Source organism: Balearica regulorum, chromosome 8, assembly GCF_011004875.1.
Source record: "Balearica regulorum gibbericeps isolate bBalReg1 chromosome 8, bBalReg1.pri, whole genome shotgun sequence".
NCBI classification, from domain to species: Eukaryota; Metazoa; Chordata; class Aves; order Gruiformes; family Gruidae; genus Balearica; species Balearica regulorum.
The window spans coordinates 24,109,088-24,135,553 of NC_046191.1; the positions used below are offsets into that span (position 1 = coordinate 24,109,088).

The following is a 26,466-nucleotide window of genomic DNA, read 5'->3' on the forward strand; positions in this document are numbered from 1 at the left end:
GATGGTGGCAGCGGCGGCCGCCGCGCTGGGGCGGGGCCGCTTTGTTCGCGGCGGAGCGAGTCTCCGCCCGCCGGGGCCGGCAGTGCCGGCGGGGACCGACCGCCCCCCCCCCCCCCCCTCCGCGCCCCGAGGCTGAGGTAACCGCGGGAGCGGTGTGCGGCTGCCGGGCGGGGCGGGCCGGCGTGGCCGCAGCTGCCAGCCCCGGCAAGCGCGGGCTCACCGGCGTCCTCCCGCGCAACTCTGCGGCGGCTCTGGGCCTGTCCCAGGGGAGCGGCGCAGCGGGTCTCCGCCCGGCCGCCGCTTTCCCAGGCGCCCGGCGCTTCTCCCGCGGGCGGGGCCGGTCCCTGCCGCGGTGGGCTCCCTGACGGGGGGCGGGGAGCGGTTTTCTAACGGGGAGAGGCGCTGTGGGAACAACTTCAAAGAATCCGGTGTCCCCCACAGAAAGGGCTGTCCCTGCGGGCAGCGGGGCCGTGTGCCCCGGGCTCCCCGCCCAGCCCCGGCCCTCGGAGGCCTGTGGGGCCGGCTGTCCAGCCGCTCACCCCCTCCTTTCCCTCGGCTGTCGCAGCGCTGCGTTCGGCGTGCTGGCCCGAGAACTGCCTCACGGAGCCGTTAGGTACGGGCGCTGCTCTCTGCCGCTCGGGTGTACCTGAGGTACCCCCAAAATCACGTAATAAATACAGAGCAGATCCACTTTCTTCCCGTTCTGGTTCGGATTGCCAGCCTGCCATCATGCTCTGGCACGACCGTAATTTCCTTTCCTCGTGTGGCGGAGGCTTATGGCTTGTTGGCAACACCTCTAATTACTGCATGAGGTGCTGCCGCGTTTCAGGCCAGCCTCGGATTTTTTCAGTGTGTTTTTGCTATCATCTGCTTCTTGTGACTGTTGAAAAAAGAATGCATTCTTTACAGAAATCATATGTGTGCATATGTCCTACATATATTTTATGAAGATGTATTTGTATATAAATTGGCAGTTACATTTAAATGCATTTTTGTAATTGTCAGAGGATTATGATATCTAAGAATTGTCATGGTGAACAGTTAATAAGCTTTCTCTGTGTTTAAATATTGCTGTGAGATGAGATACAGAAAACCATGTTAAAATGCTAGTATAGCACTTGGACAAAACGCCAGTGTGCATACAGCAGCACATTGGCAGGCCTTGTCAAAATGGAGATGGTGACAGTTTTTCTGACAAAGGAGGTAGCAGAGACCCAATTTTTAAAATTATTTTTTAAGTGATGCCTGTGTGACATGTATCAGAGGTCCAGGGAAGGTTGTCAGGGATTTAACTGAAGCTGAACTGGATTCTCTGTCACACTGGTGGTTGAAAATGTTAAGAACCACAGTGAGTTCGAGTCTGCTTGCGAATTGTTTTGCTGAGGAACAGCTGAAGGGCAGAGGGGAATTGTGATGTTATTCTCTCTCTCTCTTCTTTCTGTAAAGGAGTACAGAGAAGTGTCCCGAAGGCCATCCAGCGAGGAGTGCCACCTGGCTGCACAGCAGTGACTCGGCCAGCGACGAGCAAGGGATGCGGAACGCGATGGTTCCTTCTGCAACGCGATGGTTCCTTCTGCAACGCTCGAGTCGCAGCATCGCATCCCAGGAAGCTCGGTTCGCTAGTAAAGCACCCAATCGTGCCATTTACTTATAATGCTGTCACTTGTTGCTTAGTTGCCTTTGGAGGCAATGATTAATAGAAAACGTAATTTTGGAAATGAAACTGCTTCCCAATACATGTGATAGAGATGATAAATCAGAGGTAGTGCAGAAAAACAAGATGACTTTAATTGCCTAAACAAAGCTGTATGCATAACTTGGCTGAACATACACTTGGATAAGAAAAGTCCGTTTTAAACTTTGCTTAATCTACAAAACACTAGATAAACACACATGGGCTTTTAAATTTAATCTTGATTTCACAACGGTGTTACTGTGGTTTACCTATCTTTTATGCAATAGCTTTGTTTTTGGTGGAGGTCCTGAGGTGAGACTGTATCTCTGGAGGGTGGGAGTTCTGGGATGAAAGAAAGGTAAAGCTTCTCCCCAGTTGTAGACCCCAAAGGAGGAGCAAATTCTGAATTTAAAATTACTTTGTTGCCTGTTCAGAACGTCGGGCCTTTCACAGGGAAGCAGCAAATTCCAGGAAGAGGTACGGAAGAATAGGTAGCATTACTGGATACGTCTGCTTTTAAATGTTTGGAGAGGATACATAGTAGCATCCTATCTGAAAAGGGCAGATGGAAGACCCTGTTCTCTGGTTGTTCGTAACTTCTCAGTCAGGCATAGAAAGATGTCTTTGGGATGGTCTCAGCTTGCTTTGAACTCCCGAGTCATTATTGCAAAGCAGGTAACTCCCATGAATAGCAAAGCTGTTGGGTGTGGGCTTGAGAGAGCTTGAAAATCAGGATTAGTGGAGGAGGAGTTCTGCATTACCAAGTGACAAGACAGGGCCCTGCAGTCTTTTCTTGGAACGCTTCAGAAAAGAAAATCGTAATTATGCGACTATGTTACAGATGTGGCAGGTGGCTGCAGACAATGTCAGCAGGGCTGCGTACATTCTTAGAATTATTCCCCGGTGCTGACCTTGCACAAGATCTGTCAGTGGAGTCCAGCGCTTTGTGCAAGCATCTTTATGTTGTTGTCGTAAAAAATGGGCCAATCCTCTGATTTTTAGTCATTATAACAGAGCCATTCAACCCTTTACACTTTTTATTATGTTTACATGATCTTGTAAAAAGTTGCAAAAAAATTTGTTTAAAATTTTACTTCTGGAAACAGTTTTCACTCATTTCAAGAAAGGATTTCCAGAACTTTGGGGTGACAGTTCAGAAAAATTCTTGCATAATCCATAGGAGAATTGTTTACGTCAGCATCATAGCTCCAGTTTCAGGTAGCTTAAACAAGAAAAATACTGAGCCAAAGATTAATCTGGCATCGGGTAATTTAAATAATTGCAGGCTTGTGGGTCCTTGCCAGGTCTCATAATGCAGACATTTAGATCAGTGATCATGTAGAAAGGGTAAGACAGAGCTGCCTTGATGGAAAGCTTCATATTAGCTTTTAGTCTTTCTGCAAAGCTCCGCTAACAGATTAACAGCGACATGAAAATGCATATATATATTACTTTGTACGTCTCCATAAAGTTCACATTCCATTAACTGAGAACTTAAACACATCTTACGTGGAAAAAATTCTTTCAGTATCTTGCTTAATAAATTTGTCAATGGATAATGAATTACTCCTATTTTATACATCCAGTTATTTGTAATGTTGAGTAAGAGTCTGAATAAAGTTTTAAATAACATTTTTCAGTGGAATGCTTTTAACTCTTTTCTACTTTTTCTGTCCTTTCTTGAAATTCTAGTTGTTATTGGCATGTGTTATTTTCTGATCAGAGGCAGTTCTGTCTAATGTCCATGAGTGTTATCCCCAAATTTAGAAATTTGATAAAAAGCCTGGTGTTAAGAACTCCCATCTCCCAAAGAGTTTGTACTGAGCTTAGATATATACACATATATTGCTTCCCTGCCTGTTAGGAAGACCAGTAGTTCTGAGTGTAAAACAGACAAGGCAGCTGCTTTTCTTTCTTGCTAGAAGGAAATAAGCTAGAGTAACTTCCCTACCATATTTAAGTGTTTGCTGTGGTTGTCTAAAGTGCATTTCTTTTCACACCTGCATGTAAGCAAGTAAGTCTGAAGGTATGTGTGCATTTATATGTATGCAGACACAAACACGCTTCACATCTTTTTTCCTAAATGGCATAGTTTGCTTTTAAAAACAAATTGCTTATGAATGAACAAAGATGCTGTACATGTTAAAAATAGTGATTTTGCTGCCATCTAGACCTGGAATAAGATGAGTTGTGTGGTTTGTTTGTTTTGTTGTTGGTTTTGTTTTAATTTTTTTTAATTAATTAGAAAATGTAAAAGCAGATGTAAAGGGCTGTGGCTGTCAAGATAGATCTTTATAGCCACAATTCTTCAAACTGCTTATTCAGCTCATGAAATTAGTAACAAGGCAGCAAAGAAATGCTAATTTGCTATTTGAAAAGATATAGAAGTAGTTAAAGGTTTAGCCCTTACAAAGCTGTGTCTGTATTTAATTATGAAGTTGTTGGAAAAAAGAAATCTGACATCTACACTGCATCAGTACGGCTGGATTTGAGAAACAAAGCTATTTTTTACATCACCTTTGTGTGTGATTGATCCAAAAGCTTAGGTTCCAAGTGTAACAGAGATGATTATTCTGCAGTTAGTGATACCAGATCTCTGCAAATTTTGATTGACAAATTCTGTACAAATTCAGACACACAGTACAGTCATACTCTGTCAAATTAACCAGGACATGATCTGCAGTTTCTCAAGTATGGTGTTATTTGCTGAAGGATAGAGAACATGAAGTCTGCTGTAAAGCTTGTCTGTACAAAGGCTGGTTTTAGACGAAAATTTTGAGCTGCGCTTGCCACTGAAAAAATAGCTTTATTGGGTGCAACTGGGTTTTGTGTTCCAACATAATTCCTTGCTTGTGTCACCTCATTTGTGATGCCGTACAGGGAACTGACTGAGCTGGCTGAAAAATAAACAGTTTTGGGGGGAGGAAGGAAGGCTATTCATTTTCATCCACATTCGCTTTCGATTCAGTACTAAAAGCCCTGTGATCAGATTTCCTATATTCTTGAAGCTGCCCTTTGGATAACTCTGAAACTTACAGATTCTCTGTTTGAGTTGTTACTCAACAATTCAGCCTGCCTGTTGGTAGGGCAGTGATGTCATGTCCCCTTTCAGCAAGTCCTTGCTCTTGCTCTGCAACCCAGCAGGACAACGCAAAACCCCAAGGGTGTGATTTAGACTGGAAAAAATTGCTAATTTACAGATCTGGAAGAGACACCTTATTTTTTGGATACTATTTCTGTTCAAGATTGCACAACTAACAAGTACTAGTTATTTCACTAGAAGTCATTTCTTTATTAGCTGTCTTGATGAAGGTAAGACTTCAGTTGATCTCAAAAACCTTCCCTTCTCAAGCAGCCCTATTACACCGACCAGTAAGTTTCTGTGGTTTTGGGACGATGGAAGGTAACCGGAGTACAGGAGTTTATCAGTTGACTTGCAATTGTGAAACTTGCTTCAGAAGCGAACAGGGTAACACCATGTTGTCCTCAAGAATGAAATGAGAAGCCTAATTCTTCAATAGCCTCCCTCTGATAACATCAGAAAGCTAAATTATACGTGAAAGTGAGACAAACAAGGGGGAACAAAAGGAGAAATAAAAATGGTGTATATTTCCTACAATTTCTATGTTGCTGAAACAGAAGAAACAAGATTTAAAGATTTGTCCCTGCCCATGGCAGGGGGGTTGGACTGGATGATCTTTAAAGGTCCCTTCCAACCCAATTGTTTCTGTGATTCTGTGATTAATGGAACTTTTTACAGTTTCAGTTTATATTTAGATGTAAGCAAGAAAACAAAAAAAAAAGTACTTTTGGTGCCATGCTTTTATTTAAATGAAAGGAAAAAACTACACTGTACCACGTAAGTAGCAATGACAATATTTTACAGCACAGCATTTGAAAAAATATGGAAGCTATGCTCCATAGAAGTGGACAAGTAAGCACACAATACACTGTACATTTTTTCAACAGTGCCCATTAAATCATAATTAAATAGCTGAATTTGGCTTTAAACAGCCAAATAATAAAAACTAACAGTCATACTAACATTAAAAAAAAAAAAAAAAAAGAATTCAGTAGCTATTATGACTGTTAGAATATGAAATTTTGCTCCAAAAACTAAGACGAGAGTTTGGCAATTCAGTCGTAGCAACAATAATAATACCCCTGATGAAAGCACCAGTGTGTTCTGAAAAGGCCAGTGATAAATACTGGCCTTTATGGAAAGCTTCCTTTTTTTTTTTTCCTGTTTTTTTTTTTTTTTTTTTTTTAAACATGATCCCAACCAAAGATCCACTGTAATTAGAAAATTTGCAGGCTTAAAAAGGAAAAGCGCATCTAGCTTTACTTTTCCTGTATTAAGTAAAATTTTATGCTGCGAGCAATGACATTTTCAACTGCATTATTCACATTCTACTTTTAGACATTGCACAAATCTGTAACCTGCTGACAAATGTAAATTTCATAATACATTCAGATATATTTAAAATTACTCCAAGAATTCCTGTCATGTATTTAAGCTCACTTTGATTAGATTGATGCATGTGTCTTTATGGTGTTGCAAATCTTTAGTTAAATCATAGTACAGATTTTAGAAATAAAAAGCCTCCCATGATAAAACTTCTTCTGAAGTTATTCACCGTATGTGTATCAGTTAATTCCAACCTCCTGGTTTCTTGAATCACTGTATATTATACACAGCTTCATATTGTTATTCAAGATGTTCCTACCACAGTAGTCGTAGGAACTGTCTAACAGGCAGAATGCGCAAACCCTCTTTCCCCTTTTTTTAATATTATTTATATCCTATATACACAATATGTATACACTTGAAATATAAGAGTTACATATCCCGGTGATATACATGCAAACAGTAGGAATCAGCTAACCACAAACAGTTTTGAGCCACATACATATTAAACATGTATTTTAAAGTGTTTTTTCTTTACAGTTTTAACAAATATACATAAATATAAGAACATAAATTACAGTAAAATTGACAGCATTTTTGAGAAAATGTTTATAACCCAGATGCATTGATGCCTAAGGCCTTATAATAATTTAAAAAAGTACTGTTCTAAACTGCTTCATGACATCTCATTCCTGTGCATTTTTTATGTAAGTCGATGAGCACATCATAGTAGTGAGGCATAGTTTCTCTCAAAGCAGTTTAATGAGAGAAATACGAACAGAGTTTTAGTCTCCCCATGAAACAGAATGGACTACATACTTACAGCACAATACTGTCTTATGTTAATGTAGTTGTCACAACACTGAAACAGAACAGAATCACAAATCATTCAAGTCTTTTCCTGAGAATGAGATTTTTTCCCCCAACAAATCCTCTGGTGTACATTATCAAAATAGCCACAGATTTAGGGGAGGCTTCAAGTTTGTAGTTTCTTTTTTTGTCAGAACAGTGCTATGTTAAAAGCAAATTATAAGAGAAACAAACACTGAAATGGAATAGTGATCTATAAAATAATCAAACACTGTTTTGAAATAAAATGCAGCCCTTTATAAATAATACTGAAATATGCCTAAAGTTTGGTTTTGTAAATGGTCATATTATAAATTTATTGAAATGTCATTTAGGCTTTTTTGCCATATGTATTTAAACTCGCTAAGTGTCACAAGACGTCATCTGTTAAATTGTGTCAAGAAAACAATTTACTAAGACACACTGAAAATGCTTATCAGATGTCTATTCCCTGGAAAATGGATTTAAGTCTGAGCTGGCAGATCTGAAGGCAGGAAGAACTGACAGTGGCCTGGATCTTAAAATCAATGGGAATTAGATACACAACTTCCGAAAGATCTGTGACTTAGTGAATTCTGTGATTCTTCTGAACATTTGTAGTGTTCTGTCAGGCAAACATCAGGGATCTAGTTCTGAATGTTTCACAAGTGCCTATTCCTTCCTTGGAGAAGCAGTACCTGACCATGTGCTTGCTCTTCATGTGGAACAATGCAAAATAATGGACATTTGCTTAAACTGTTCTAGAGGTCTACTGAATCTTTTTGCTTTGCATTTTAATGGTGGTATTAACATGCACATGGTCAGTCATTACATCTCAGGTGGTAGCTTACTGAAACGGGAATAATTGCATCACCTAGCTATACCCTGAGTTGTTAAATAATTCATTTGAAGGAAACTTCAAACAGTTCAAAGGTTTTCCCTTTACTGTTTAGTCTATACGCAAATCAGTATTATTTAATTGAAAAAGAATTATAAATACTCAGGGGAATGAATCTTGATTTTGTTACAGCACACAATAAGGATCTGGCAGAACAGACCCATTCAGCTGTTCTTCGGTGACATACAACTTACCATTTAGTTTTTACTGTAAGTCAGTATGCAAAGTTCAATGGTATTGAGAACATTAAGAAGTATTTCTTTAGTGAAAGAAAAAATATTTCAGGACAAGCACAAATACAAACATATAAGGCAACAGATGTAAAAAAATGTAGTTTGAGTCACTAAAGAGGAACATTCAGTGCTTCAGTGTATCTAATCAAAATACAGAGCAAATATACTCTATATATTGTATTAGCACATACAAATCTCCACACAAGTCAAACATTTCCGTAATCACTCATAGTTATTCACCTAAGCGATAATCTTCTGCACTCCTAAACACTGTGTTTACATTCCAGTTGGACATGATAACAGAACTTGGTGTCCAGTTTTAAGTTCTAAGAGTCTTTGTTGGCAACTAGAAATCTATTTCCTATAGGCAGTAAAGATGAAGTGCAAGTTTATCATAATTCTCTGAAGCAATTTTTTTGCCATCTACTATGCCTTGGTGGGTAAAAGTTTCTTAGGAGTTACTGGTCTCTTGGTTTGCCACAAATGGCTGTGAATGGTAATTGCATCAACACTGGCAGACAAAGTTTTAGCAGGTATGTGGCTAAATTGCTTTCTGTCAGAGTTGTACTTATACAGTCCCTCTATCATTTTCTTTGTGATAGATCTGGGACCTATTCCTGTTAATTTATTGATTTCTTCAGTATCAGGGCAGTATGTATACAGAGATCTGAACTGGCAGCCTGAATCCCGGAACAAGATTAAGAAATTATTGGCATCGGATTTTTCCATTTCCTTTAAAAGAAAGAAAGAAAGAAAAAGATTTACAATATGAATTTTGCATTGTAGTTAGAAAACATTGAAAGTTATTGGATTGTGATTTTGAATTTGTTTTCTACAAGAGCTGAAACTTATGTCTAACTCTGTCCACTAAAAGACCTTATTGTCAATCACCAAAATTTGCTAAGCTTCACCTACCTGAATTTTAATAAGGTAGCTATCTTTCTCAAGCAAAACCTTATTTATTTAGACAATTTCAGCTATACTTGTTTAGTTGTACCTCACGAGCAGACATCCTAACAAATTTTCTGTTGACCAAATAAAAAGCCTTTGATCCATTTCATCAAGCAGGTCTAATAGTTGCAAGTCTAGGTACAGGAAACGTAGGTATGTCCAGATGTGCCAGAAAGATCCTCCAGTGCTAAAATGGGGTTTCGGTCATCCCTAAATCCATTCAAATTTGGTCAAACCATAATGTTGGTTGAAGTGTACTAAGCAAAGGTTCTTTATTAGCTGAAATATTCAGATTCCTATTCCACCCAACACAACTTCTACAGCAGATGTGCCCTGAACATGTACAGCTTCTACCAAGTGACATATGCCACAGCCTAGAGTTAAGCACAACCTTTTTACAGCTGTTCTTTCCTGGGATTTCTGGGGGTTGTTATGCTCCCAGTTACTTGAACTGAAAGAGGCTGTCTCAGTTTCTCACTTGTTATTTCCAAAAAGTAGCTGCAAAGATAGAGAAGGCAGCATCTAAACATGAATGCAGAAGAATTATGACGAGAAGAAAGGGCAATAAATACTTTCATGAAATTTATTCTGGAAAAGGAATTAGATCTAGATTCCAAGTACCTGTGTTCTTTGATCTTTTTAATCTATCAAATTTGTCACAGTTGGTAATAGGAACAGTCCCATTACTCTCAACCCTCAGATTCTGTGTTATTCCTTTTGCATGGAAACACACTGGTCCCTGAGTTCTCACCCTTGTAACATTTGTACATCTTCAGAAAGGTTTATACGAGCATAGGAGAAAAGGCTGGAAGGCACCACTCTGTGGTAGAAAGTCCTGAATTTGCCCTACTGCTTGGAAACTGGAGAAAAGCCTAGAAGGGATGGATTTCAGCTCTTTCTGTTCATCAGAGAGCTGTGCTTTAGTTCTAAAGGTCCCATGTATAAGATGGATATTTTTCATGTCAGGGAAAACAAGTTTGTGAGCAAATTATAAAAGTCTACATATTGACGTTCCCACATTAAACTAGCAGTAGCTATTAACTAACAGTTCAGCTTCCTGTGCTGCATGTACGATACAACAGCTATTGTTTCTACAGTACTAGAGAACCTTTCTGTCTGCACAGGAAGCAGAAGTTCCTCAAGCCTTTCCCTAAGAGCTGGCTGGCATAACCTCAGAAGATTCCTTTTGATACTTTCGATATAAATACTTGAGTGTCTTCCTAATGCCTGACTGTGGTTTGACTTATGTGTTTATGCTTTTAGGGGAAAAGTACCCTTACCTCCAGTATCTTTTTCTTTTGACCTTCATTTACTTTTCCAGCCAAGCAGCAATGTGCCAGCGCATTCTGAATTATATACTTGTTGGATTTAGCACTGGGTTCTTTGAAGAGCTTTGGTCCTATGGAGGAGGAATGACAAATCAGCTAAGTCAATAAGCCAACAAAGAGTTTAAATGCTGTGAATCACTTTCAGTATGGATCTTTTGCATGCATAAAAATACAAATCCAGGAATAAAATAGAATTAGGCTAGAGACCACAAATTTCACAAACAAGTAAAATGTCATTTTTTCAGCTGTTATTGAGCTTGCTTACAAATGTGTCTTTCATTATTAAATCATTATTGTTGGCAGTCTTCACAAATATTTTCTCTCAAAGGACCTTTTCTATGAACAACAAAATGTTTTGCATTTTCTAACTAAAATTTCAGTCATCCAGAAGCAAATTCTTTCTTTGTCTTCACCTAGACCTGTAATTTCAAGGGTGAAAGGTATAACAACAAAGCTGATGCAGCACTTAAGAGTAACTGTAGCCTGTCTACCTTGGTATTCCAGACAAGTTTTACCCAAAACCAGAGATAAAAGATCTGACCTGACACTTGTCAGGTTATTCTGTCTGTAAAAAGGCTTGATTCATCTGGTTGAAGGAGAAATTTCTTCTGTTTTAACTTCTGAAATATACGCGTACTTCTATCAAGACTATTTGAAAAAACCAATGTGTAAGTACCAATTGTGAGTCTCAGAAAGAAACATAATATAGAAGCAATTACCAATTAAACTTAAGATTAAATCTCAGTTTGTCTATGCTTTGGGGAAAAAAGCCTAGAATCAACACTAAAAAGCTGTATGGAGTCTGACTGACAGAATGAAGATATTAAAACATGTGAAAAAAGCCTTCTGCTCAATTCTTATGAACTGTACATGCCTTCATTTAAAAATAACCTCCACATAATAATCATTAAAACATGATCTTCAGCACTATGGATCTTCATGAGAAAATTCAGCAAGACCAGCCAGGCAAAGTATTGCTATCCCTCCTGTAATTTCATTTGACATGCATGTGGCACAAACTGACACAAACTGACTGAAGTTTCATGGTTTAAAAACAGGTAAGTACTTTCTGGTTTTCAGAATGAACACTTTGCCTTTCCAGACTGTAGTCATTTCAGTGGAAAGGATATAAAATTATTTTAAAAGCAAACATTTGCCAGCACAGACAGAAGTATGCAGGCCCATCAATCAAACCTGATCTCCCTAAAAGTTTATTGAGAATACCTAACATTATTTTACTCTTTACCAAACAAAATGACATTAGGTGGGCAAAAATGGAGCTTTTACAATCCTGATAATGCACGGTCTTTGCAACATCATGTGCTGTAATTTGGAGAAAAGGGATGAAGATAACATTATTATTTGATTCATAATATAATAAAGAATTAGAAGTCAGATTGTAAAGTTTTTAACAAACAAGAGATCTGTTTGGAAACAAAAGGTGCAGAATATTTAAATTCACATTCATTCACTCCATTCTAAATTGAACTTAAATTTCAACTCTTCTTGCCTTGCTAGACAGATTACTGAAGTGCACTGTTTATTCTGGTTATCACAAATGCTACTGCGTCAGTACTTTAATTTTGGATTTAAAATTTTAACCTTGTATGATTACCATCTATTTTAAAGGACATGAAAGTAACGTTTCCATGAAAGCATCCTCAGTCAAGTTTTAGGAAACCAAATAAAGATAATTCAAAACTTTTCATGCATAGAACCACTAATAGCCAGGTACTTTTCTGAATATTGTTGTCACTGACCTGTGTATTCTGTAGCAGAAGCGACTGAAGAAGTTGTAGATGCGTTTTCCCAATCTTTTTCTCCATTCCGACTACCACAGCGACTCGGAGATAAGAATCCTTCCACAGACTCAGACCTAAATATAAATTTTAAAATCTATTAAAAAAGAATTTACAATGTTCGGCAGAGAAGCCTTCTAATATGAAAGGAGGACAAACTGTATTAATGTAGAACACGATGATTTGAATTGTAGACTATGAGCCTAAATGCACAATATTTATAGAAGAAATTAACGGATAACTGAGTTCATGTTCTGTATAAAGTTGGTATTTAGGTGAGGTGTATGTTAGTAAATTTTTGGGCTACATCTGAGGCACAGAAACCTAATAGATATTCTAAGCTGTGGAATATTATTACTAAGTGGGAGTTTGGGTTACTTCTACATTGGTACTAGCAAAACAATGTTACCTCATGTAGTGAACAAACCAGTTCTCAGTAGAATGATGAATGTGAACAAAAAATGTACTTCATTTATACTTATCATTACAACAATTGGCAGTGAGAACTGCTCTATTTAAGAGAGCAAAACAATTTTCTAATTTTTGTTTTCACAAGCAGTAATTCTTCAGACTGTGTCTGCATTCAAATGTGAAAAGTTTTGCATTTAAAGATCTAAGCGAGATTGTAATGTTTTCTTAAATTATTACAAGGTATTTAAAGCTTCTGTGATTGTGGCTACCGCAAAAGCCAAATTTTCAGCTTGGAATGAAAGCTTTTCTAAGTGAGAAGAAAGGCACTACTAGCAAAGAATAAGGAAAAAAAGTGGTATTAAAGCAACATTTATCTGCACACTAACTTCCAGTAAAATCAGCAATAGATGAAAATACAATTTATAATGCATCCTATGCCTTTTGTGATTAGCACCTGCATGAAAGAGACCTCAAAGGTATCACTGAAATTCACTCAATGTGATCATCAAAAGACAGTTCTGATGCAAGGAAAAGGTGAAAGTATGGGTCTGGAAAGATTGAAAATTCTTTCAACTCTGTTACTTTCAATAATTTGTACTGAATTTTATCACATTTTAAAAGTCTCAACTCCCTAAATCAAATCTAAAGCCAGAGAAAGATGTACTGTTCATTACAAGCATAGTACAGCACTGTACAAGTAACATTACATAGACAGAGGTCATCCGGAAAGTCTGTGTAGATAAGCAACATCAAGCCTTTTCTAACAGCTAATATAGCTAGAAGAAATCCCCTTCTCAATTAAAACTGATCATTTTTAAAGGATGACAAGAAATGTTAGGATACTTGGATCATTTCATTAAATTTTCTTATGTAAGAACCAGAAATTCAGTTCTCAAGACATCAAGAAAATGGAAAAGTCAACTGAAACCAGCTGCAGGCATGTCCGAGTTGATGAGTGATGTATAGTGGCCATGAAAACATGACATATGATATCATAACATGTAGTACTCATTATCGACCCGCTGTTCCTAGTTTGCCTTTCTTTCCTATTTCTTTTCTATAAAAAACCCCCAACTATTTCTCTGAATATTATTAAGTGGTTACATGGAAATAAAAATTTTCCTCTGAATTACAGTATAGATTCTGTATATAAAATTAATAATTTTGTTATTTTTATCTCTTTTTATTTCATTTTCAGGTCATTTTTAATGCAAAATCAATTCTGGTGTTTGGAAGAGGCTGAAGTCCTAGTGAACACTTAATACTTCCCTGTATGACTGCTAAGGGGAAAAAAATCAGAAAAGAAGCTTCTATGTGGAAAAAAAGAAAAGAAGCTATGTAGCTGCACGTAGCATACAGGTTTAGTAAAATATCCACAAGTTGAGATTTAAATGCAAGCAGGTGAATTAAAGAGGCTGCGTGAACAGCATTTTGTTTTGATCTCATTTATAGTTGCCCAACTGGTTTACTTGGTAAAATTTGTGAAAAAAATGATCATGGCTTGGTTCCCTAATGCCTGACACTGGAAACTATCACAGTCTCAAATCAGGAAAACATACCTGTTCTTGGAGTACACAATATATACATGACCTCTTTAAAATCCATGTTAGTTTTACATAGCTGATCAAATTTTATTAAATCAAACAGTTATTTTAGCTTTACCTTGGTGTTCTCTTGCCTGACTGCACACTCTCATTGTCCCCTGTATTCAGCGATGCCAATGAAAGACTAGATACTGAAAAAACACGATAAAGCTGTGAACCTGGATAAAAACAAAGTTAAGGCTTATAAACCTATGCAAGTAGTAGAGTCTGTTCATTAGACCCAACACCAGCATCGGAAAGTCAGTAAGAGCTTTTATACGCGAGACTCTTACACCCATACATGATATACCTGCATGCATATGTGGTGTACTCCATCTAAACGCTTGCTGACACCTAGCCAGTTGCAGCCACCTGGGATGGTCTCAGACTAAGCGTTAACGTGAAGCACAGACATGGGAATACTGGCACTATGCAAATCAAAGAATGCAATCAAAGTTAATAAGTCCTCATGAAAGAAAGCTTAAGAGGCTTAATGCAAAGCTTGGGAGGGATTCTTGGAAGGTGTTAAGGGAAGACTTTAACTTACACTGGAAGATGGAGGGAAGCAGCTAGAGAAAATGCAGCAGAATAACAAGGCTATATGATGCTGTAACAAAAAGGATCACTGAGCAGTCTGGTTACTTTTTCTAATTGTAAATTGGCAATACTTCTTCCAATCATTACTGCACTTATGTGAAATCTAAAAGAATAAATTGTTCCACATGATTAGTGTTGCTATGTTCATAACTACACATGCAGTAGGTAAGTGAGCAAAATAGAAAAAAACATGAAATATATAAGTAACTTTTTAATTTTAATTTTTGTCTGTATTAAGCAGGAGTTTAAGTACTCTTACCTTATAATCACCATTTTATTTATCAATCTCTTATCTCCTAACTTTTATTCATTCTTAGCTCTACAGGTGCAAGAAGAGATTAGTGAAGAATACATGGGTGTGTATGACTTGCAACACACGGTGGTGGTCCCACTGGGGTTTCATACAGTTAGCCTTTTTGTTTCATGATATATGCATGCATGCACAGCAGGTAAGTAACATTCATCTTTTTATTTCAATTGGCAAATTTTGCTTTCCAGTTTGGTCACGTGCAGCTTCAATTTAGCACAAGACACTAATAAATGCATGTGCCTGTTAGTATCAAAAAACAAGCTGGTGTTTTAGCATGAACAGACTCTTTTTTCCACATGAACATTTGTTACCTGGTGGACCTTTGATTGGTGTCTTAGGTGATTCAATATGATCTCTATGAATAGATTTTGGACGTGGCTTTTTTTGTTTGATCGAGAGGGAACGTGGCTTTATGACAGTATCCATTTCTTCCATAAGCTTTAGTTGTTTCCTTCTCATATATTCCTGCTTAATAAATTCTCGCCGTGCTCGTTCATCCTCCTTCTTCTGACGTTCTTCTTCTGTTTTGCGTCTAAAAAACGATCAAATAAATTCAACAATAGAAACTTTCCAATTTAACAGTTTTAGCTAGCACAGTGAGGACAACACAGACATCAGACTTGTGGAGCTTCTAGAGTTCTCAGACATCAGTAAGAGGAACTTGCTTTTTTTACAACTTTCATATGGTTTAAACTTTTTGGGATACTGTTACTAGTAAAATCAAACCCATGTTTATTAGCTTGACTGCTGTAACTGAGCGAGCATTACGCATTTGTGCAGAAAGAGGCCCAAAGTGATGTGTTCTCCCTCAGAATATAAAGTGCAGGGCAGAGTAGTGCTCTGAGGAGCTTCCCTCATGCCAGCAGGGCTCATATGTTGAGTCTGAGCTACAGACTGATGCCATTGGCTGATTTTGCAGGACCAGCTGGCATGTATCTTCAGCTGGGCTCCTCAGCACATCTGGCTCTAGGATTAAATATCTTGGATATTACGATACCAATTCTTTGACATGGAAGTTATACTTTTAACTTAACCAGACATTTTTACGTTCACTGTTACTGATCATTGGGATCAGGACATGTAGTTTTACCTTGTCTCTTCCTTCTTATGTTCTAGTTCTGCTTCCAGCTGCTGCTTTCGAAGCAGAGTCTCTCTTTCCCTTCTCAAACGCTTCTCCAATAATGCTGCTCGTTTCATTGCCATATCATTTTCTGCCTTTTGATCATCCTAGCAGTAATAGTATTTGAAGGAAAAGGACCCAAAAATATTAAAATTTCTGAATTCAACAACTGATTTTGCCAAGTCATTAGACACTTAATTCTGTACGCTGTGTTGAAATACCCTAACACACATTTGCAGTATTCGAAGTAAGTTTATTTTAAAAGATTTTTCTTAAGACTACTAAAACTTCATAACGGAGTTTTTCCTTCCTAAGTCAAACAAAATTCAACACTGATATAAGAAAGTGAAATATTTTAGTTTAGAGTCAGATCCCACACTGCATAAACTTCTGTATTCAGCTTCAGAAGATTCTACATGTATGGAGATGAAGGTAATTTATCATAAAAAGCAATAACTATGCAGCATATAAAAGCAATTTTGCTGATCAAGCCAGGTGTTTTGTTAGAACTGAGGAATGCTTCCAGACAAGCAAGGCACATCTCAGATATGCGATACAAGATTTTGGGGTATTCCAAGACGGAAATTCAAAATCCTGATGGCTTTCAGTGTCTAGACCACTCTCCTACAATGTGCATTATAGTTAAAAGCCTGTCTGAATATAACTCTTTAATAAGACAACAGGGAGTGCTCCCAAATACCAACTTCAAAAGGGAGTCTCAAAAGACTATACTTCCTTAGCCAGCCAAGAGATGGAAAAAGGCTCTCCCAAGTGCAACTCAGAGACATTCAATATCTTTAAAAATGCAGGCTGTTTTGTACTTCAAAAACTTTTAGTTTAGGGATGGGGAAGTGAAGGTGAGACGTGAGCATGTTTAATTAAGGTCATCAAAGCTTATGTTAAAAATAAGTCTACATTCCAGCATGCATTCCTCACCAAAACCTGCGAGCTCTCTTCCACAACTGTGAATGTAAGGGGATACTCTGGCATGCTCAAAACTGCAGTATAGTAGAATCTCACCGCTCTTATGATGCCAAATCAATCACCAAGTGTAAAAGAAAGGCTTGTCCATTTAGAGTTGCAGAACTATCTGCTTTGACTTCAATGGCAAGTCATCACTGAAATCCATATCTGAATTAAGAAGTTCCCTTTCAAAGGAAGGTTAATGGCAGACATACACATCCACTAGTTCTCTTACCTTAAAAAAGAATCCACAACACACTTTCTGGTCATCCTCAAATTGTTCTCTATCACTCTCACCTTCATATTTTTCAACAGATACTTCAGTTTTTTCTGGTGGCTTCAAATCTGACAGGGAAACTTCAATTAAGCTAGCTGTTTTGGAAGCTGGTAAAATTGGTTGGCTTAGCTGATCCTCATTTGGGGTGAGGCAGACAGTTTCTGTGATAGGCTGAGATAATACTTCCGAAACATTAGATTCAATAGGCTTAATATCCTTTTCCTCCAACTTCGGTTCACACTGTTTCGGCAATTTTGGTCCTTCGTCTTTTGGTACCTCTTCTGTAGGCTTGACTTCCTTCAAAAGATTTCCCCTTAACTGAGGTTCACCTACATGTTCACCATCATCTCCAAAGCAAACAAACGATCTAGTCTGAATAGGAACCTGACTTGGAGAAAATCTCCTCAAACGGGGAAGACTATCCACAGACCGAGGGGCAGTCAAGGTACGATTTAGAGGTGTTATTTTCAGTTCATTTGGCCTAGGAGTCCTTTGCATTTTAATGTGAAAAGAGGCATTCTTCCTGTTGGAAGACTGTGGAGATTGATGTGTAGAGCGAGGAGATTCTTGTGAGAAAGGTGCAACAGGAGATGGAGTTCCCATTTGCCTTGATGAAGACTTAAAGTCCCGAATCTGCTTCTGAGGAGAAGGCTGAGGAGGAGAAATAACCCAAGCCTGTTGCTCTCTCATCTGCATCAACATCTCCTGTTGAAGGGACAGACGTTGCATTTCTTGTTGTAGAAAGTGCAGGGAAGAATTTAGTTTTTCAATTGATTTTGTATATTCTAAGATATCTCCTTCATTAAAATTTTCTTCCGAGGGGCTTGCTAAATTCCACTGCTTTTCAGCATCCATAGGAGTAGCAGGAGATTTTAACCATTTGCTATGAGAATTTTCAGGATTTTCTTTTATTAATTCTGAACTCTTACTAGTTTGTTCATCTGATTTTTGAGTTTCCTTTTCTTTCAACCGACTACTGTCAGTGAATACCTTCTCATCCTCAGCTCCTGCTGCTTCTTCTCGGAGAGGTGATACTCCATCACCTTTCTTTTTCACAACATTAAGAAATGCTGTTCTTCCCATCTTCTGCCGCTGCTTTGTGAATGCAGCTTCAACTTTCTTCTTCTGTGCTTCAATGGCTCGCCTCTTTTCCTCTAGCTTCATCCTAAGATGTACCATTTCGGAAGCCAGTAACTGTGTAGTGTCTCTTCCTTGAGGAACAGATGCCTCCTCAGGAATATGAGTCCAAGCAACCACATGAGGGATGTTCAGCTCAGAACCTTCTGGTGTGGTTTTCTGAGAACTGCTTCCACTGCTTCTACTATCTGTGTGATTCAACTTCCTGAATTTCTGCTCTGCAAAGCTAGTCATTTTAACCCCCGAACTTGAAGAAGCACTGCTGCCTGCCTGTGATTTAGTACTTACTGAGCTGGGACAGGGACTTAATTGATCTCTGTGATTGCTAGCTCGCATGTCATACTCCTGGAGAAATTTAGATGGTTCTTCCATATCAGAGTCCATGCTTACAGTATAATCTCTCAAAGAAGAATCCTCATCCATCGTCTCTGGAATATCTTCTGAAGGGACATGTATTCCAGTATCCACTTCTGTATTGTCAGTCACAGGACTTAGAGCACCTTTTGTGTCTGTAATTATATCAGGGGTAGACTGATTTGGTTTAATGTTTGAATTCAAGATGCTCATTTCCTGATTGTGAAGAAAGAACCCATTTGTAATTTGGTCTGGTTGGATAACTCTGGGAGATTTTTCAGTGTCATGAATTATCTGCAAAGCCTCTTCAATGCTTGGTGTCTCAATCTGGTTGCCAAAATCATCCAGAACTGCCCTGTTTTGCAGAGCTCCGTTTGGAAAACGGTAGCGGCTGCTCTCATTGGCATTTTTTTGATTTGTGTTAAGAGACTGATTGGCCTTTGTGTCTTTAGGACCTATCATGTCCTTTTCCTCTTCAATATCTTGATTTTCATCTTCTCCATTTACTGGTTTGAAGGACAGATTTTTTCTAATATGTTTCGGCATGCGGTTGCTGTTTAGTGTAAGGCCTTCATTGCTCACAGATCTAGTAATTCCTCTGTTTGGAGCAGTTGCTGGAATGCTTTTTTCTTTGTCAAAAGAAATGTCAAACGAAACTCCATGTAATGATGACCTAATAGAGATTAGAATAAAGGAAATAACTGAGCAGCTCTTGATTAATAATAATGAAATATTCATGCTTGGTTTTAAAATTATTTTAAGATTGTAATATTAGAGGCACTGTTACGCGTACTGTATTTTGCCTAACTTCAAATGCAAATACAATAAATAAAAAATGCACAATAAAATAGAATATAACAACATTTTCTTTAGAGATAGCCAATGCTTTTTATTACTTCAGAATAAACTCGGGGCACTTTAGGAATATAGGAATTGCCATAGTAGGTCAGAAGGAAGATGTGAAAAGACTCACAATTTACACTTACTGAATAACCCACCACTATAACTCTTACCATTTTAACTTTAGTTTACACCCTACAGATTAAGAGTTTATGACCAGTCTAACTGAAAGACAAAACATTCCGCCTGATTGTTCTTACTATCCACAAAATAATACAAGTTTAAATACTACTAAGCTCATTAGCCATGTGAGCCTTACCACTGTTAGTTGATTGCGTAAATGTGAACATATTTAATGTCAAGAATTTAAACATCTCAAATATACCTCATTTCAATGTAAAAATAGATGATTTATTTCTTAAGTTTGTTTCCTATCACTGAGTTCTTAATCCACAATATAGTTTCCTCTTTCTACTTTTGCAAGTCACTTACAAGGACTTTTATTACAGGATTCTTAAAATCCAAACTACAACGGAGCATTTATTACTATTTATGACCAACACATAATAATTTCTTAACCAACTTGTATGGTAGAACTACTTACCTTTTTTCTTTGGGCCATGTCCCTACATACCCATCTACATAAGACATCGATGTGGATCTTCTGATGACTCCTAAGTGAAATTAAAATAGAACCCAAGGTAACTGCTATGAAAAATGATTTTAACATCACCTTCTGTTGCTTTAACAAATTAGTTTGCTTTATTACTTAGAACACTGCAATGGCAAAAATAGTGGTTTTATATTACAAATACAAGTAGAGCAACTGAGTCGATTTCATCCTGCATATACATTATACCACTCATCCCTCAAACAATTTACTATTGAGTAAAATATACTACAAATAATACTAAAATATACTACAAATACTTACTGAAAGCTGTATTTCACATAATCAAAACAGAAGTCAAATTAAAAAAATACACACAATGTAAGAGGTATAAACACAAACTTCCCATTTGTACATTTTATAAATTACCAAACTCATTCATTAGCCTTGCATGTAAAGCTCTCCCAGTAGTATCTGCATAAATAATGTTTGAATAAATATAAGCATGATAGCAATTTACTCATTGCCTCTTCCACCCATTTGTAAATTGTTACCTGAAACAGATGAATAAGGCTGCTGGGGTGTATGCAATTGGTGAGATGGTGTATAAGTTGGACTCTCCAATCTACAAAGCAAGGGACAGTAACTTATAAGACATATATCATAAGCCACATAACAAAAGGGCAACCAGACTTCATGTCCTGGGCCAAAACAAAAACAGATTTATTTTTTGTGACAGGGAGCAAAGTGAGGTGTAATTATTTTCTTGAAATACTAATTTATTAACTAAAAAGAGAACTCTCTATTACCTTTAACTGGACCTAATGCAGACAGACACAAAAAGGCAAAAAGGTATTTCTCCTACACAAGTGGCCACAGAGCGGTGTTATTTTTTGTTAACTTGTTACCTGATTTATTTCATGTAAATGTCATTATTAGAAGGTTCTCATTTTTAGGTTTGATTTTAGCAAAAACCCCAAAGATGAACAAAATGAGGCAGTTCCTACTGGCCTCAAAGCTGAGTTACTGCAGCTAATATCGGATACTTTTCATGCATCTCTCTTTTCAGTTGCTTAGTCTGAAGCTTCTGCTTTGTGTCTGGACTGCAATCTACACTAGAAGTGAATAAAGGAGATTTTGTTATAGACTTGACTTTACCAAGACAAGAAATATATTCACTACTAAAACAGTAATTACAAAGATTTCCTATGTTTCTACTTACAACAGATTTTTGTTTTTTGCGTTTTTTTTATTTTTTAAGTCTGTAATAGACTAGCTGTGGTAATCCAGAATAGGATTAACATAATTCAATCTTTTGATCAAGGTGCTTCTTCAGGATCAGAACAATGACACATGCATAAAGTTGCATGCATTTGTATGTACAACACTTCTAAAGAAGCCAGACTTCAAAAACATGCTGGATTAAATACTTTCATGTTTGGAATTTTGTTCATGGAGCTGAAGAGCACACTCCCAAACTCCCCTTTTTTCAATCAGTCATTTTCAAAATATTTGTTTAGTGCTTTTATAGTTTATATACAGTATGCTCTAGAAATGTTTCTAAATAATATTTGTGGAGGGATAGTCATGTCAATTTAAGAAAAATATTGTTGTTTAAAATCTACAAAAGCATCTTTCATAAGTATATATTAAATTACTCAAAATAGGTCCTCATAAATTCCTGATTTTTTTGTGTTAATAAGACTACACATTAGCTACACAACATATCTGTTTTAAATGGCATTTGAGATTTCTGTGAAAAATTTAAAATCATACATATAACGTTTGTAAGTTATCTTAAAAGAAAAGCATGCATTCAAAATTTCGTCCAGCAGCCTGTGAAAATTTGCTACCACAAAGAAAATCTATGTGCTTCATTTTCCCTGGAGAAAACACTGCTTTTGGCACCATGGCTGTGATTCCATGGCAACCTCAGACATCATAACTGCTCGCCGCCACAGTCCCACTCCCTCCTCTGTGCTGGATCTGGCTTTCCATCTGATCCTCTGAGTCATTTCAACAAGCTACACCAGCAGAAAAAACATACACTTTTTCCAACTGGGTTAGGTTTTTCTGTCTTTGTAAGCTGAAATGAACAATGTCAAACACTCAAGGAGGCAGGAACGTGCAGTTGGGAGAAGGAGAAAGGCCAGGACCACAACATCCTGCAGTCAGATCGTTCTGCCAGGGGACCTGCAGCCTCTGTGTTAGATTCCTACCGTCTGTGCTAACTTCCGCGCTAACTTCCTAGGCCCCTCCTTTGCCCTGCAATGCAAGGAAGTATCATCAAGTTGGATGACGTACATTACACTGTTTTATGAGGAAAGATGTATCTCTCTGTTACTCATGGATTGCTCTCATAATACTCCAACACAAAACCATATCCATCACTTGTAGAGACGCTAAAACAGTGTTGTGATGATCTACTACAATACACAATCCACCACCCTAAGGGGTTTCACAACGATTTTTACTATGTCTTTTCAACATGTCTCAGGAAACATGAGAAATATTACAAAATACGTTGGTGACAACTTAGGGACTTAATAGTTAAATTTGTAAGTGCTTAGGAATTGAACTCAGATGCTTACTGCAAAACTTCCAATCAGTCCTCTTCAGTTTAGAGGTCAAAACCATCCGCACAGACAAAACGTACACATTTAGAGAAAAGGTAGATTTATTTGGATGAAAATACTATGTTACTGACAGAATTTGTCAGGGCAGGATAGACACGTGGTTAATGGCTTCAGCTGTGGGGATTCTTTAACATAGCCAAGGCTCTAGATAGACTTCTCTTGTGGTGTTGTCCAGTATTCCTCTACTAACTTTCTTTACAGTTAAAGAAAACCTTCTCCATGGTGATCACTACAGCACAAGTATGGCACAGAACTCTGTGCTTCTTTAGTTTGATTTGGTTTTAAGTGTAACTGACATATGATTTACTATCTTCATAGAACTTCTTAAAAGAGAAGTCACTGAAGTTTTGTTCGTGAAGGGCTCTAAAAGGAGGACATCAGGTTGGAAACCATATACAAATAGTAATTTTTACTGCAAACCTTTCTCTGTTCTGCAGGACAGTCATAGCTACAAGCCCTTTGTTGGACTGCTTGCAGTGGCTTTGCAAGGTGCAAATGGCCTTGGGAACCCGTGTTCCAAAAGATATGTTCAAAACTACTGTTTCTTGTTCTCCTGGGCTTACATGCTCAGTTTACACTAAAATAACTTTGTTGTCTACAAGGGAAACATTTCCAATACACACAGGAAAAGGATTTGGAATCACAGCATTTAATGATAGTAAGAAATACTACTCCCTGATTAAAGTCAGCATAGATTTCTAAATACTGAAAAAACCCCAAACCAACCAAACCCCAAACCCAACCAAACACCCCCTCCCCCAAAAACCCCATTGGAAAACAACAGAAAAGGCTGAACAGGATTAGCTGGGTTGGCAACTAACAATTTACTGAATATCCAATTAATATGCTAACTTTATCCTTCTCCTCTGTGTCAGTTCAGACACAATCAATAAATCTTTGCCCCCAAATTATAAATGTAATGCAGTGCCACCCCTCATCCACTATGTTCAGATCAGATCATGGAAGGCTTTCTTTACTCTGTTAAAAAGAAAGATTAAAAAGAAGGCCTAATGTGCAATTTCTGCCTCTTATCAAATGCATAATCAGCTAGAGACCACAAGGGAAACAGGATGTTTTTATATTGCTTCCAGTATTACTGTAACAGTAATACTAAAAATAATGTTTCACATATGTTTATAAAAAAATATAAATATTGCAAACATATTTAATAAAGCAGTTAGCTCTCCATTCTTGATGCTCACAAGAGTTGGGAAGTTCATCATAGCAGAAGTATTTATTTTTACCTATTTGACCTTCATGGTACTTAAGTAACATAATCAGACCAAACTAAAACTCAGTGGTTTTCTTGCTGTTACCTTAGTTCACTTTCTTTACCATTTTTTGAAAATTTACTGTGAATTCTGGGAAATCCTGGAGCATTGCAAAAAGGCAACAAAACTAAATAAAAAACTGTGTTTGATTTTTAGTAGAAAGGAGAAGATTGTGAAACAATACCAGTGATTCTCTGACATTACCTGGCTACAAAGTCAGAACCAGATGGGCCATCCATATAATTTCTTCTGTTAGCATTCAAGCTGTGAGCAGAAGCTGCATCTTTTGCAGGTTCAGCTGCCAGGAAGAAGAAAGCGCAAGTTATTTAGTTTAGTATTTGGTTAAAATCCACTGTAGAAATGCTGTCTGAAATAATCTGAAGTTATGATTTCCAAAGTTTTAAAGAATTTTCATTGGTTCCATTATTTAGATTAAAACCCAGTCACTTCTTTTCAGCTTTACCTCATCCAAACTTCCCAAATTGGCACTAATTAAGGGAATGGAGAATGACAAAAATGACTACAAAAGGCAACGGGTTAAATAATAAATTAAAAAAATATCTGAAAAAGAGCCACAAAACTAAAAGCAAGCAATCTTTAGCAAAAATATTCTTCTTCTGGAAGAAATTTTTCTGAAAACAATTTTTTTCCCCAAACCCTTGGACTGACTCTTCCGCTAGAAAATAGTATTTTGGCCATATCCTAAATTAGTTAGCAATACCAGATCTGTATTTGCTATAAAGTATATAAATGAAAAAAAAGCCACACAATGAAAATCTCATCCTAGCTCTTGGAGAAACAATCAGAGCACTACCATATGAACGTTAAGTTACCATGACTCTATACTCATTAACAGATCTCAAGATCTACCTGACAGGTGGATTTTTAAATTTCAGAATTTACTGATGGAAGACTTTGCCTTTGCACCCAGTTAATTGTAAAATTGCATTTTGTACCTATCTGTCCACTTTCCCCAGATCTATGTTCCTTTCTCTTGATATCTTCTCAGCAATACAAGCTCTTCAGGCTAAATTCTGTTCTTGGCTCCTTATTACATTTGTAATCCCTGCATGGGCATAAATGGATTCTAGGCTTGTTTAGGTCAGGAAAATTTGCAAGTGATTATACCACAACAATTTAAATGAGTTTTTGGTAATATACAACAAGATCTAATTATGATTTATGAGAGGAGATGAAGATTAACATGAGGAAAAAGAGTACTTTGTTCCTTCTTTAAGGGGGTTGTACACCACCAAATCCTGTTAAATAAAATATTCGCTGTATTTGTGAACACAATAGCAATCTGTACACACATATATTAAAAAACATGCATATTAAACCCAATCCTTAATATAATTACCTTGGGGATGCACAACAACACGAGGTTGTACAAATGATGGCTTCACCACTTCAAACCACCAGAACAATTCTGCCATGAACACCATGTAGTTGCTCTACAAAACAAAACAAAAAGAAAAAAGAAAAAAAAAAAGAAAAAAAAGAAAAAAAGACATTTCTGTTATAACACAAGCCTGCAAATAAATAGATTAAGCAGCATTCAGGATATGTGTCTGCATTTCATCCAGTTTACGTTTTCTCCTCTAACGATTTCTTAGAAAATGAGATTGGTAAGACTGATCTGTAGCACCAACTATCGAATACAGGTAACTCGACTAGATTGTAGCCGTTCGGGTTGGAACGTTTCATAATAAGCATATGCTCATGCCTGATGTCTTAGAGGCAGGGCAGAGAGGTACAGGATGAGTGGAAAAGGATGCCTGTCAAACAGATTAGCCATTTCCATAAAAAAGAGCTGTGAAAAGCCCATTGTTTTGCAAGGCTAGGCAATAAAATTTTCAGTTTTTTAACATGAAGAACTCTGGTAGCCCTTAGTTTTAGCATAGGAATGTTGAATCTGATTTAGGCCTTTGTGACAAGCATGTGCTTTTTGCCACTTTTGTGAAGATCTACCCAAATTTACAATTGTCTAATTAAAAACAAAACCCAGCAGCAGCGTTTGTTCAATGCAGGTTAGAACAAGGTTTTAGCTCCAAAGATTTACGCACACTTCATATATCACTGATATATCTCCCTTGCTCACATTCAGATTGCTCACATTCAATGTTTAATTGTATATTTGAGCACACCTGGTGTATGCCCACAGAGGATGTACTTAAAAATTGTATTCAGACTATGTAAGACTTCCGTTTAAGACTTCTTTTGACAGCTTCACTATG

General features: G+C 37.5%; 1 protein-coding gene and 1 long non-coding RNA gene across 5 annotated transcripts in view; one reads left to right on the plus strand and one right to left on the minus strand.

The window, feature by feature from the left end:
• On the plus strand, positions 1 to 3,670 carry LOC142602774 (uncharacterized). The gene is made up of 2 exons (XR_012836565.1): positions 1 to 613; positions 1,447 to 3,670. It is a non-coding gene; the product is annotated as an uncharacterized LOC142602774 (long non-coding RNA).
• A 1,809-nt stretch (positions 3,671 to 5,479) lies between these two features.
• The window catches only part of CAMSAP2 (calmodulin regulated spectrin associated protein family member 2), an 84,270-nt gene continuing 63,283 nt past the window's right edge, over positions 5,480 to 26,466 (minus strand). For 2 of the 4 annotated variants that reach the window (XM_075760114.1, XM_075760112.1), the window contains 11 exons: positions 25,590 to 25,683; positions 24,434 to 24,527; positions 20,877 to 20,947; positions 20,317 to 20,386; positions 17,340 to 19,545; positions 16,112 to 16,248; positions 15,333 to 15,553; positions 14,194 to 14,293; positions 12,082 to 12,197; positions 10,274 to 10,392; positions 5,480 to 8,774 (listed from right to left, as the gene is read on the minus strand). In XM_075760114.1, coding sequence (XP_075616229.1) covers positions 8,469 to 8,774; positions 10,274 to 10,392; positions 12,082 to 12,197; positions 14,194 to 14,293; positions 15,333 to 15,553; positions 16,112 to 16,248; positions 17,340 to 19,545; positions 20,317 to 20,386; positions 20,877 to 20,947; positions 24,434 to 24,527; positions 25,590 to 25,683 — 3,534 coding nt within the window. In that variant the 3' untranslated portion in view covers positions 5,480 to 8,468. The remainder of the gene's footprint in view (positions 8,775 to 10,273; positions 10,393 to 12,081; positions 12,198 to 14,193; positions 14,294 to 15,332; positions 15,554 to 16,111; positions 16,249 to 17,339; positions 19,546 to 20,316; positions 20,387 to 20,876; positions 20,948 to 24,433; positions 24,528 to 25,589; positions 25,684 to 26,466) is intronic. The other 2 variants (XM_075760113.1, XM_075760115.1) reach the window with 1 other exon arrangement.